This window comes from Saccopteryx leptura, chromosome 2, assembly GCF_036850995.1.
Source record: "Saccopteryx leptura isolate mSacLep1 chromosome 2, mSacLep1_pri_phased_curated, whole genome shotgun sequence".
Classification (NCBI taxonomy): Eukaryota; Metazoa; Chordata; class Mammalia; order Chiroptera; family Emballonuridae; genus Saccopteryx; species Saccopteryx leptura.
The window spans coordinates 295721352-295736007 of NC_089504.1; the positions used below are offsets into that span (position 1 = coordinate 295721352).

Consider the following 14656-nt stretch of genomic DNA (forward strand, 5'->3'; position numbering starts at 1 on the left):
ACAGTTTCCTGCTGCTAGCCTCCCTCACTGTGGCTGGCGGAGTCTTCCTACCAACCCGAATCTCGAGCCTTCTCTAACTTTACCAGACTCAGACTTGTGCCTCCTTGATGCATGAAAACTTATAAGACTCTTCTGTTATAATGCTATTTTTCAGATCCTACCCAATTCCACTCCCATCTGCTCTGTTCTGTAACCAGCATCAGATATGGGTCCCGGGCCTGACTTCAGGCTAGAAACATGTCACACCTGGTCAGGGAACAGGGAACATCCTGATCTTACACATTGGGTGTAGGTAGTTTTCACTTTAGGAAGGCATTCATTTTAACATTACAGTGAGAGGAACTCTTATGAATCTTTATACTCTAAATAAAAAGAATGTGCCTAACACACAGTAGGTGGGTGGTAAGGAAGGAGAGTTTGTATCCAACGGGATTTGATTTGCTTCATGACCAAGTTCTTTCTTGAATCTTATTTCTCAATGTGTACAGCAGGAATAACAATAATACCTCCCTCAGGAAGATGTCTTTACAGGATAAAATGAGATACTTATACCTCTAAATTGCTATGTGTGTAGGGGATTAAAGACCAAAAAATTTCTTCTATGTTGCTTTATTTAAAAACTTATATTGCCATTTCAGTGACTAAAAAACAGAGCCAATTTTGTAAATGTGTCCTTCTATTTAATAACACAATATTAATAATGAAAAATTAAATAATAGAAGTTCTAGTCCTGGCCAGGGAGCTCAATTGGTTAGAGCAGGTGTAGTCAACCTTTTTATACCTACCGCCCACTTTTGTATCTCTGTTAGTAGTGAAATTTTCTAACCGCCCACCAGTTCCACAGTAATGGGGATTTATAAAGTAGGGAAGTAACTTTACTTTATAAAATTTATAAAGCAGAGTTACAGCAAGTTAAAGCATATACTAATAATTATTTACCAAATACTTTATGTTGGATTTTCACTAAGTTTGGCAGAATAAATCTTTATAAAACAACTTACTATAGTTAAATCTATCTTTTTATTTATACTTTGGTTGCTCCGCTACCGCCCACCATGAAAGCTGGAACGCCCACTAGTGGGCGGTAGGGACCAGGTTGACTACCACTGGGTTAGAGTGTCATCCTGATATGCCAAGATTGTGGGTTTGATCCCCGCCCCCCAACCCATCAGGGCACATCCAAAAATCAACCAAAGAATCAACCAGTAAACTCATAAATAAGAACAACAAATCGATGTGTCTCTTTCTCTCTCCTCCTCCCTTCCTCCCTCCCTTCCTTGCTCTCTAGAATTAATAAGTAAAGATTTTCAAAAATAAAAAAAATAAAAGTTCTAAACATATATCTTTTTCTCACAACTTCATAAAGTTATGTTTATTTTAAGTGACAAAAAACATAGCCTCAGCCTGACCAGGCAATGAATGGTGCAGTGGGTAGAGCACCAGACTGAGACGCAGAGGACCCAGGTTTGAGAACCTGAGATCACTGGCTTGAGTGCAAGCTCACCAGCTTGAGCGCAGGGTCAGTGGCTTGAGTGTGGGATCATAGACATGACCTTATGGTTACTGGCTTGAGCCCAAAGGTCGCTGGCTTAAAGCCCAAGGTTGCTGGCTTAAGCAAGGGGTCGCTCACTATGCTGTAGCCCCCCACCCCCGGTCAAGGCACATATGAAAAAATAATCAATGAACAACAAAGGAGCCACAGCAAAGAATTGATGCTTCTCATCTCTTTCCCTTCCTGCCTGTCTGTCCCTATCTGTCCTTCTCTCTGACTCACTCTCTCCGTCGCCAAAAAAATTAAATAAATAAATAATAATAATAATAATAATAATAATTGTAGCCTCTATCTATTTCTATTTTTTCTGGCTTGGGCCCCTCTGTTACGTAGCATTGGGAAGCTGGTATTACTCTGGTAATATATTGGGTTGTAGACTGTTCAGATAATTACTAACCATATAAAGCTAATAGTAATTTCATATGAATGTCACTGCTTGTCATGCGTTCCTTAGTAGGCACAAGGGAAATGGGGTTCAGTAGCATGGTGTGATCTGTTTTGTTTTAGGGAACCCTTTATGGAACATCCAAAGGGATCTGGGCCTTGGAGGAGCACAGCAACGTAAATGCAGTGTGTTCGTCCCTTCCCCCGGCTTTGTCACTAAGCAAGCAGACACATTCTAGTCATTCCCTCATAAATCAAGTCCTCTGGCTCTTTAATCTTTTCTCTCTGTCATTCCCTGAATTCCCTCCGATGTGAGTGGCTTCACCCTTCTCAGACCTAACCAACAAGTTGTCAGTTGAAGCCCCAGAGAGACCTATTAGATTAATGTGCTTCCATGCAGAATTGCCCTGGGTGGCCGCCCGGCTCAGTGGAGTGTGCACACTGCCTCTAGAAATATTCTAAGGCGAGAGTTTGTCAATACTATCTATTTTTCCTTAAACTCCAGATTCATGCTGGAAGGAAGCATTGCCTTCCACCTTCTTTCCCCGGCATCCTATCGGGCCTACCAGTCTGTGAAGATCCACTTGAGACCACGTGTGTCACAGCAGTTTGCCGAGTGTCAGAGATCACATGAAGCAGGGCAGCAGCTCTGCGGTTATTCCTGGCTGCTCTTTGTCCTTGAGGAAAACAGTAATATGTTTTGATATAGCTTTCCTCCAAGTAATTGCTCTTAAATAAATAACTGCACTCATTAATTGTTGGTATGAGAGATTGTACCCGTTTTCCCTTCTTTCCCGTGCTAATGATTGGTTTCTTCAACAAAGCATCAATATTTCATTAAATGCCTAATGGTAACTTCAGTTAACTAAATATGTCCAACTGAATAATTTTTTGAATCCTCGTGTAACTATATAATTGTTCAAAATAATATAAACCATGCTCTCAAACTATAATGAGGCTCTCGTGGCATCTTACAGGAATTTCTTTAAAAACAAATTCATTTGTGTATAGGCTTTAACTGTGCAAGAAGAATGAAAAGAAACTGACCCAAACACAAAAGGAATACATTCACATAGCTGAATTATATCGGAGTCTCTCGAGGCATCCGTATTTTATGGAGCTTGCTCATTTCGATTCTAACAGTGAGGTGGGTTCCCCTGCACCAGGCCGTGGGAGGCAGAGCAGCTGACTCCGAATTGCTTTCCTTTTGCCAGCCGGTAGTGCTCCCTGAAAACATTCACAAGGTGATTATAGGTAAAAGGTCGTAAGATGACATAAGGATGTGACCCAAAGCTCCTTCCTTTCCTCTAGCACCCAGTTCAAAGGAAAGCTGGATGCTGTGGTTCCTGACTAATTAGTTCCCTGAAAGGGCCAGGCGTTCTCCCAGCCGTCCAGATCCCAGCGCGAGTGACCAGCATAAACAGGGCATCCTGTGCCTGGCCGCGGTGTATTTATGTTCCTTTGCCATTGTTAGCATTCCTGCCAAACTGCGAAGTCTTAACAACCTCTTTTTTTTCTTCTTCCAGGGAAATGACATTGACCCCGAAGCAGTTAAAGGTGAAGTGTTAAAAGTTGGAAATAAGAGCTGTGAGACTATAGACCCACGTGCAGAAGCTGTTTTATGCACGGTCCCCAGTGACCTGCTGAAATTGAACAGCGAGCTAAATATAGAGGTGGGATTTCTGCATTCCTCTCATGATGTAAATAAAGATGCTAGTGTAATTATGTCACTTGCAGGCTTAAAATAAATCATTAAAGCTCATTTGTGTAGTGGCTTGGGCTCATCAGCTCAGGCTTGATTCTTGGTTGTTATTTTAGAAATACAGTTGTGAGTAAGGTTTTGTTTTTTTTTGTTTTTTTTTTTTTTGTTTTTTTCATTTTTCTGAAGCTGGAAACGGGGAGAGACAGTCAGACAGACTCCCGCATGCGCCCGACCGGGATCCACCCGGCACGCCCACCATGGGGCGACGCTCTGCCCACCAGGGGGCGATGCTCTGCCCATCCTGGGCGTCGCCATATTGCGACCAGAGCCACTCTAGCGCCTGGGGCAGAGGCCACAGAGCCATCCCCAGCGCTCGGGCCATCTTTGCTCCAATGGAGCCTTGGCTGCGGGAGGGGAAGAGAGAGACAGAGAGGAAAGTGCGGCGGAGGGGTGGAGAAGCAAATGGGCGCTTCTCCTGTGTGCCCTGGCCGTAAGGTTTTGTTTTTGTTTTGTTGTTGTTGTTGTTTGTTACACTGACTCCTTCCCAGCCACACTTCCTCTGCGTCATGCCACACTCTTGCCAAAAGCTGCTCCTTTCTCAGGAGATGTAAGGACGAGTTCAAGATCACCCTGCCCCCACCCTCAGCACCCTAGGAGGCCCGAGTCTCCTACTGCTGCCTTCCACCCTGCTCTCAAATCCATGGCCCTCATAAGTAAAAGAGTATGTACATGTACACTGGGCAGAGTAGAACAGAAATTAAATGATTTTGCAGAAACTCCTTCATGTAGACAGCTAGATCAGATAACCTGAATGATTTTTTTTTTTTTTTTTTTTGCATTCGTTTTATTTTTGAAGAGTTTTGCGGAAAAATTCACACATTTAAAGTATACAGTTTAATGGTTTAGGGTGTATTACATTATTAATATTTTAGACAAGTTTGGCCCCACATAAAATTCTGGGGCCATTCAGCGGTTCTGTCACAGTCACTATTCTGCCCCAGCCGCTGGAAACCTCTAAGCTGTGTTCTGTCTTTATGGGTTTGCCTATTCTAGATATGTCATAGAAACAGAATCATACAGTATTTGTCTTTTTGCGTCTGGCTTATTTTACTTAGCATGTTTTCAAGGTTTATCCAAGTTAAAGCTTGTGTCGGAACTTTTCATTACTGTTTAAGGCTGAATATTCCATTGAATAGAGAGACCACACTTTGTTTATCTAAGAATGAGTGCTTTCTAAAGGGTTCCTGAGATCTTCTAAAAAGTTATAAAATGGAAAACTACAGAAAAGAATTAGAAAATGTAAGGTTGAATTATGAGATCAGAGTTTGGAATTTAGAAGGACTATAAAATCCTAAAAATTATACGGTGTTAGAGCTGGAAGGGACTTCAAAGATTTCCTCAATGTATCAAAACTGATATCAAATTATGTTAAGGCTTTATTATCCCATAACAATGATTATTTACTTCTTATGGTAAGTTTCCTTTGCCCTCTCTCCCACCCTCTAGGACAGAAGCAAGGTCTTATTATGTCAGTTTCTTACTATTTATTTATACATCTCTGGGACATATCACATTGTTTTGTAACCATCTATGTTTGTGTTTATCTCCCTTTTACACTTCAGTTCCTTGAGATCAAAGACTGCAGCTATCTTTTTTTCTTTCTTCCTTTTTCTTTCTTTCTTTCTTTCTTTCTTTCTTTCTTTCTTTCTTTCTTTCTTTCTTTCTTTCTTCTTATTGAGAATCAGGGAGTCAGACAAACTCCCGCATGCGCCCCAACCAGGATCCACCCAGCAAGCTCCCTAAGTGGTGATGCTCTGCCCATCTGGGACCACTGCTCTGTTACTTGGGCAACCAAGCTATTTTAGTACCTGAGGCAAAGCTATGGAGCCATCCTCAGTACCAGGGCCAACTTGTTTGATCCATTTAAGCTATGGCTGTGGGAGGGGAAGAGAGAGAGAGAGAGAAAGAGAAAGAGAGAGGAATTGGGGGGGGGGGGGAGGTGGAGAAGCAGATGGCCACTTTTCCTATATGCTCTAACCAGGAATCAAACCTGGGACTTTCCACACACCAGGCTGACGCTTTACCGCTGAGCCAACAGGCCAGGGCCATATGCTCTTTATTGATCTTTTTATCCCTAGTACCTAGTTACAAGTACACACAACTAAATATCATATAAGTATCTAGACATCAGTAGTCCCTAGTTGTTAAAACACTGAATCAGAACTGAAGAATGCCATTCCTCTGAAGGCAACCATGCCACTTACAGAACAGGAAGTGCTGGGGCCCACAGAGACCACGATTCACCTGTGCAGTGTATTTTGTGGCTATCTACAATAGCCAGCTAAATTCTGGCCCTTCTCTGTCATTTGCAGTGGAAGCAAGCAGTTTCTTCAACCATCCTTGGAAAAGTAATAGTTCAGCCAGATCAGAATTTCACAGGACTGATTGCTGGTGGTGTCACAATATCAGTAATACTCTTATTATTACTTGGACTTTTCCTGTGGCTGAAAAGGAGAAAGAAAATAAAAGGTACAAATTTTTAATTGTTTATTTTAAGTAATTACCTTAGAATATAGTCATTGCAGTTTAAAATTGTAGATGCATGTGTGCTGTTGTATATGCAATCCGTAAAACCCGTGAATTCTTATCACTCGGTAAAGGTCTGCTGGGACCCGTGACAGCCAAGTCTTTAACAAGCTCTTTCTCTCTGTTTTAAGATCTGGGTGGTGAATTAGTACGCTATGATGCCAGAGTGCACACTCCACACTTGGATAGGCTTGTAAGTGCCCGAAGTGTAAGCCCAACTACAGAGATGGTTTCAAGTGAATCTGTAGACTACCGAGCTACTTTTCCGGAAGGTATATTTCAGTTTATTGTTCTGAGAAATACCTATACCTATACCTCATTGGGTTATGGCCTTGTTGTTTATTTTTTGTTTTGCTTTTGTATTTTTATAAAAATATAAAAGAAGTATTTACCTCTTCTGTGGCCAAGAAAATATTTAACTTGACACAGAATTATAGGGCTCTCATTTTTAAATGAATTTATTTATACATTATATTGGGTTTTTAAACTCTTTAAGGTATTTTCTCACAAAAAGCTTAATTATTATTTTTCAATTACAGTTGACATTGAATATTATATTAGTTTCAGGTATACAGCATAGTGGTTAGACGTTTAGATAACTTACAAAGTGTTCCTTCCAATATGTCTCGTACTCACCTGACGCCATGTAGTCATTACAATATCGTTGTCTGTACTCCCCATGCTGTACTTTGACATCCTTGTGACTGTTTTCTATAACTGCCAATCTGTACTTCTTAATCTTTGTACTTCAAGAAGATTAATTTTAAAATCATTTGAGCAAAAGTAAGGTGGGTGTTTATCACTTCAGTGCAATGTTAAGAAATTGTGAAGCTCTCTTTAACAACCAAGAAGTTAAGATACAAAATGTATATTTATTGCCTGACCAGGCAGTGGCGCAGTGAGTAGAGCATTGGATTGGGACTCAGAGGACTCAGGTTCAAAACCCCAAAGTTACTTGCTTGAGTGCGGGCTCACCGGGCTTGAGCATGAGGTCGCTGGCTTGAGCATGGGATCATAGACATGACCCCATGGTCGTTGGCTTGAGCCCAAAGGTCATTGGCTGGAACCCAAGGTCTCTGGCTTGAGCAAGGGGTCACTTGCTCTGCTGTAGCTCCCTGGTCAAGGCACATACGAGAAAGCATCACTGAACAACTAAGTAGCTGCAATGAAGAATTTATGCTTCTCATCTCTCTCCCTTCCTGTCTGTCCCTCTCTCTGTCTCTGTCACCAAAAAAAAGTATATTTATTTAAATATAGGTTGGCATTGCTACATTTTTTTACCTGAAAATGTTGATCCTCAAACATTAAAAACTGAAGGTATTTAAATTATACCTTCAGTGCCTTTTTGAAGGATTCTCAGTGAGGTGTTAGTACACAGCCTTTTACCTACAGCATTCCAGGACTTTGGCATATTTTTAGTCTTATCCAATAGAAACCTTCATTTCTGCTCTTTAAAAGGGAGGAGCTAGCATCATCTGCTTTACAAAACACGAGATCTAATAATGGTCAGGTTAACCCGCACATTCACATTGTTTTATTTTAAATCTCCTGGTAAAAGCAAAATGTCTGTATTGTATCTGCCCCATTATCTTTAGAAGTTACAGGACATGAGTCAAATTGAAGGATTTCCCTGGTTGAATATTTACCATTGGACAAATAAAATGAGTCACAGACCATCGAAGACACTGGAAAACTTAGAAGTTGCTCCTTCAAACAAGTAGAAGGGCAATGAGGCACTGAACATTTTAACTTTTTTTTAACAACTTACTGCCTCTTATTTTTTGAAGTTTATATTAGTTCTGTAGATATACACATAAATATTGTCTTGCCAACATGACTTCATTTGCCTTTAAAAAAAAATCCATGCCCTTAATAACATGAGCAAATCAAGTCTAGTTTATAGTTTTGAAATTTAGAGCTATTATTGTCTTATATTCACCTCTAATAGCTCTAATCTAAAATCATTAAAATTCACAAGTAATTAAAAAAAAAGAGTTTACTCAATCTTCTTTCAGGTTCGTTACTCACCAAACCTCTGTCATCATCATTGCTGAGAAGTTTAAGTTCCCTCCTCTTTTCTACACTGAGCTTGCTCCTTGCAGACATGGAAAGTACCGTGTTTCCCCATGTATAAGATGCACCTTAATTTTGGGGCCCAAAATTTGGGAAAAAAAAGTATTACATAGTTATTGAACTCAAGTTTTATTCATCCTAAAATTCATATAACTCCTCATCACTATCAAAACTCACATCCGTTAGCTTGTCCTCATCTGTGTCTGATGACGAATCACTGTCTTCAACAGTGAGCACAAAAACAAGTGCAAAAAAGCAGGAAATGCAAGTAAAAAAATCTACAACCACTGTATAAGATGCACCCAGTTTTTAGACCCCAAAGTTTTCAGAAAACAGATGCGTCTTATACATGGGGGAATATGGTAAATTAGGCAAACGAGGGTCATCCAGAGACAATAAAGAAAATGCACATGCAGCTGCTCATGACAGTTATGGGACACTCTACAGCTTGTGTCTGCGTCTGCAGAGACAGCTTCTTCATTATTAGTCTATCGTGCAGACCTAGAATTCTCCATGGTGTTACACCAGAATCACACAGTCATGGCTAAATGGTTTGTGTCCGTGTTTGAACTTCACCACAGGGTCAAAAGAATTTCCATGCTGGGGGATGTTTGTGTTTCGCCAAGGTTTTCCCTGAGTCTCCACACCTGGGAGAATTTAGAGCCCTGATCTCAAGTGCAAAGGTTTGGGACACGAAGGTGAAGGAACTGAGTTTGGAAGGGCTCATTTGCATTCTCCTCCCAGAGGCACCTGCAGCCAGCTGGCCCTCTTCTTCCCACCCACCCAGCATTTCAAGTCCTCCCCTGATGCTCTAAATGTGTCCTGCAGGTAATCACAGTCTGCCTCACTTCCAGACAGTGATTGCTGCGACTGTAGGTGGCCCTGGAGCTTTCTGGAATGCTGTTGAGATTACCTGCTCTGGCCAAATGGCTTTTGGTATTACCCAAACTGTTTAATGTGGAAAATACCAACCAAAACATCCTTAGGAATACACAGAGTATCATCAACCTTTTCTTTTTTTTAATATTCCTCTCTCAAGTTCTGGTTTTCCTCTTCATTTGCTAACAAACAATATTCTCTTTTGGTACCAACGGAGACCCTCTGGGAGCCTCCCCCTTCCGCGTCTTCTGTACTATGCAGGTCAACACCTGCTTAGTTTATCTTTAGACCTGTGGCTGTGGTTGTGACTCCCTCTCCATGACATGCATGGATTCCCAGTGGAAAAGAGAAGGCAACTGGTGGCTTCCCTGCCCTCCCTGGCATTAAGGATTTTATTCTCAATCCCACAGTTTCTTACCCCTGAAATGAAAACTCTTCCTTTGCCATAGAGTACCTTACCTGAGGCTCTTAAAGGGCTTTGGTTGTAAATATCAGTTTATAAGGAATACTGATCCCTTCTCAAGTGCCCTCAACCAGGCAGTGGGGACAGCACACTAGCCCAGCTTTAATCTGCCTTCTCTTAGCAGCGACGTTAAATCTGCTGCCATCATCACACAGTGGAAACTCTACCGCTTCCATTTCTGAAAATGTCACCAATACATATTTCTAAACATGTGTGTGTGTGTGTGTGTGTTGTAAGTAAAATATTTCACTGTATACACTTTTCCTTGGCCAGGAATCCATGTAGGTTATGAGCATTGCTAGTTAATTCCATCAATAAACACTAGTCACTCAAAGGGCAGACTACTTTTGCGGCTTCCCATGCTTAAGAATATGGTATATTAAAAGTAAACCTGAAAATTTATTTATAAAAAAAAAAGTAAACCTGAAGCAGGGCTTTTCATCACATATAAAAAGAGAAATGTCTAAGGAAATGAAAAGAATAAACAAGCTGTCAAAGTTAATGCTTAGTCTACTTAAAAGAAAATTTATAAACATTTTTTAAAACGCTTGTATATATATATATTTTTTCCAACTTACCATCTTTATTAAACCAAAGCCTTCGTAAAAGCTCTTCCTAGCCTCACTCAGTGATAAAAGTATCATTTCTTTAATTTTAAAATCCAGGCTCTCTTACTCGATTTGCTACTCCTGTTGCAGTCCCCACTAAGGGAGATTTTGCCATTGTTTTCTAATAATTTTACTTTATCTTGCAGACCAGTTTCCTAACTCATCTCAGAACGGATCATGCAGACAAGTGCAGTATCCTCTGATGGACCTGTCCCCCATCCTAAATGGTGGGGACACTGATATATCCAGCCCGTTACTGCAAAATACTGTCCACATTGACCTCAGTGCTCTAAATCCAGAGCTGGTGCAGGCTGTCCAGCACGTAGTCATTGGGCCCAGTAGCCTCATTGTGCATTTCAATGAAGTCATAGGACGAGGTAAGTATTTCCACTCAGCTTTGTGTTCAATACGATTTTCCAGTAAGCGTTTTATCTTCTGCCTTTGCAGATTAGGAGTTTAGACAATGGTGAAAGCAACGGACAGAGCAGTGATAACAAGTGCACTTGATTTCTGTTCTGCAGAAAAAACAAGCCTGCAAATATCACCCATGGGGACTTGTCCCTGTCCATGGAGGCATTTTAATAACATCCCAAACATACTAGACATAAAGCACGTTCTTTCCTCACCTTTTTCAGAATGGCTACGATAAGCTCTTGAAAGGTGCCATTTACTTCCTTCTAAAACATCATTCTTTTATGTTCCAGTATTTTCGCTCCTAGTTCCTTCCAGTCTTCCTTTACTCTGCGCATGGTGACTGACTCCACGGATTCGTGGTTTATAGCGGTCTGTACACTGCCACACAGCTTCAGAAGACAGGGAATTTATAGCATTCTCCTGGTCTGAAACAACATATATCATAGCTCCAGTGCACTCCAATATCTTGACACAGAGAGGAATGAATGTTTGTAATAAGTCAGGCAGAGTAGCAATAATAGCTAGCATGCAATATTGAAGGAAATATTTATCAGGACAAGAAACCAACCAGAATCCAGGAAATGAACTCCTCTCTTCCCTTTTTTCTAAGAAGCTTTTACCTCGAATACTGAATGGCCTCTGATCCCTTTCATTTAATATGTGCTGCGAGGGGTAGGATGGCACCTGCCGGCATGATGCAGATGCCGATGGGATGATGTGCCTTGCGGCCACGGGGCCTTCCCACCTTCCTGTGACAGCGTCCACACAGGCCTCGTTCACACACTCCAGGGTTTAGTTCTCAGCGTGCTCCCTCCCCTGGGAGCGGCTTCACTGGTAAAAAACATGTTTCACATCAGAGTAATTTATAGTTCTGTTACCAGCCTATAAATTCCACTAATTATACCACTGTGAATGTGTGGCCTCACTAATTATGTACTAATTCTCTGCACTGTAAAATTAGAATTTTTTTATTTTTATCATGAAAGATGCTAAATGACAATTATTTCTCTTATGTAATAATAATCAATAATGATTCTATAAATATTAACTTATTTATATGTTGTTCTTCAGAGAATGGGAGTCCTTGAGATCGGAGGTTTTATTTTACTCATCTTTTCATTAGAGGAGGGCAGACTAATGCCTGACACTCACACATGAGGCATTCAGGGAGTCTTGGATGGTGCAGTGAATTCATTAATGAGTGATTTACACAGCTATCAGACGGTTGGCACCTCTGGGTAAAATTACTGCCACTGGATAAAAGGCCACATCGGGAAAGTGATGTGGCTAAAGCCAGCGAGAACTGGATGAAGTGACTCAGTGTGAATGTGCTTCATTTGGGTAATTTCCCTCCAGTTTGGGCCAACCTGAATTGCACATTAACTGGTGACTAATGGGGGAAATCCTTATTCTATAATGCTGATTTTATTTCTAATAGTAACGTTTTTATTTCATTTCAGTTTATTGGAACATAGGGAGAATATTTTATTGTATCTTTTCATGTAGGCAGCACTTTATTTTCATATTTAAAAAATATTATTTGATCCTTAAAAACAATATAGGGTTTTTTGAGGCAGATGTTACTCCTGTTTTTACTGGTTTCACTATGGTTGAATATTTTATTATATTAGTTACACCACCTAAATTTTTACCAGGTATTAAATAATCATTACTTTTACTAGGTATTAAATAATCATTATATCTTTGGATAAAATGTATCACATCTACATATACAAGGTAAGGCAAAAGTAGGTTTGCAGTTGTGAGTACATGAAACAGTTTGTTCTTACATTGTTATTTATCAATGATTGTATTCTTTTCCATACTAACAACTGCAAACCTACTTTTTCCCTACACTGTATTCACAAAAGCACACATACAATGAAGTGGAAGAAACAATGTACTAATAGTCATTTAGAAAAAAAAAGGAAATGAAGATCATGAAGGACTTAGAAAGTAAATGTTACATAATGAAAAGCAATGCAACACTAACCGAGTCCCCTCTCTCCTGTAGGTCATTTTGGGTGTGTGTACCATGGGACTTTGTTGGACAATGATGACAAGAAAATCCATTGTGCTGTGAAATCCTTGAATAGTAAGTTACATTTCCTTTAACAGTGGAGTAAACTGTTGCGGTTTGCAAACTGATAGTTCATAATAACATGTTGATCTACACGTCCCCTTGTGGAAAATCAGCTACTGCTGGAATTAAGGATCTGTTCCTGAAAATTTGGTCTAAATTCTTATTGAAATATTTCCTCAGAAATTTTTCCCAAGGGCCCTCATAAGTTGGAGTGGAGGAGAAATGAGGTTCTTGGATGAGCTAAGTATCATTTAACTGTGTTTGGCTTGTAATACTTGTTTTGCAAGTGACATTTATGGAAAGTATTGGAAGCATGTTGGCACATACAATAGTAATGACTCATTTTACCCAGAGGCATTGCTATAATTATTTTTTTAACCACACTTCCATCAAAAAGATAAAAAATGAAATAAGACAAACAGGCAAAAAATACGTTGGCAGAAAATTGAAAAAATGTAAATGTGTTAATACCTCATTTAGCCACATTTTTGGAGAATGAGATATTCCACGTAAATGAACTTCCTGAACAAGTGAATCTTGTTTTCACACACCCCCCCATTTTAATGCTGGGATTTTTTTTTAAGTTTAGCAGTTATTGAGAAACTCTTTTTTAAATGGAATGCATACTCTTTAAAAAAAAACAAAAAAACCAGCACTGCTTTTAAACGTAAACCAAGACTTCACTGATGACCATAATTGTGGCATGAATTACTGTCTTGTTCAACTCAATGTACTACTCATACTAGTGTTTCCTGGCTCCATCTTTGTTGATGGGTCTCACATGTCAAGTCTGTGTGCTTGCCTTTTCTAAATTTCCAAATTTGTGCTCATTATTTGCAGTATCCTGAAAAAATGTTAACCAGCTAGCTGTATTACAAATTTACATCGAAACAATAAGTTTTAAACACACAAGTTCAGGGATTTTCCTGTAAGATATGTTATTGTCAGAACTATTTCAAAATGCCTTTTTGACACACAAATCTCCATGCTAAGCAGTGTTCTGTATGGTTGATTTTGTTGGAAGTCTGATCATGAGGTAATTAAAAAGACAGTTTATATATAGCCTAACTGCACACTCTGATGGATCAAGTATGATTGTCAATCAATTTGCCTCACAAGAGAGGACCACTGCCAACTGTACTAAGAACAGTCCTAACACCAAGAATACTCTCTCTTCCTGGTGTGCACAGATCTCTGTGGACCAGGTTTCAGAATGCATTGCATTTTTAAAAGAATATCACCACAGACACTGATATTAGATTAACAAATTAAAGGTTGTTCATCTTCATTAATGCTGACTCATGTCAAGCCCTCAGGATCTCGATCTAGAAATAATTAGAAACTTAGAAACCATAGCCAAAAAATATTTAATATCTGGCTCTACAAAGAGGTTGCCAATCCCTGCGCTGAACAGTCACACAGAAATGGACTGACCTGCTTTCCCCTCCTTTTTCTGTCTGGGACAAACTGATTGCTAGACCCTCCCTTACAGACACAGGTGTAAAAGATGACTTGAGGAGCATGTATTGTAGAAACACTGAGCATGAGACCTTGGGACAAGGTGGTGGCCTAGGGTTTTCTATGACTGCCCAGTTGCTCTGCTTACTGAACACCAGAGAGTGTCCATTGTTCTGTAATGAAAGCATCGTCTTCACGCTGGCTTTCACAGGAATCACGGACATTGGAGAAGTTTCCCAGTTTCTGACGGAAGGAATCATCATGAAAGATTTTAGTCATCCCAACGTCCTCTCCCTCCTGGGAATCTGCCTTCGGAGTGAGGGGTCTCCCCTGGTGGTCCTACCATACATGAAACATGGAGATCTTCGAAATTTCATTAGAAATGAGACTCATGTAAGTATATTACCAAGCTTCCTCACTGACGAACTAGCCCTAAATCAGCCAGCCTTCCAAA

At 40.1% G+C, this 14656-nt stretch overlaps 1 protein-coding gene across 2 annotated transcripts in view; it reads left to right on the forward strand.

The window, feature by feature from the left end:
• The window catches only part of MET (MET proto-oncogene, receptor tyrosine kinase), a 132885-nt gene that overhangs the window by 99391 nt on the left and 18838 nt on the right, over positions 1 to 14656 (forward strand). The window contains exons 12-17 of one of the 2 annotated variants that reach the window (XM_066362534.1): positions 3463 to 3609; positions 6011 to 6167; positions 6356 to 6496; positions 10394 to 10624; positions 12676 to 12756; positions 14414 to 14595. In XM_066362534.1, coding sequence (XP_066218631.1) covers positions 3463 to 3609; positions 6011 to 6167; positions 6356 to 6496; positions 10394 to 10624; positions 12676 to 12756; positions 14414 to 14595 — 939 coding nt within the window. The remainder of the gene's footprint in view (positions 1 to 3462; positions 3610 to 6010; positions 6168 to 6355; positions 6497 to 10393; positions 10625 to 12675; positions 12757 to 14413; positions 14596 to 14656) is intronic. The other variant, XM_066362535.1, reaches the window with a different exon arrangement.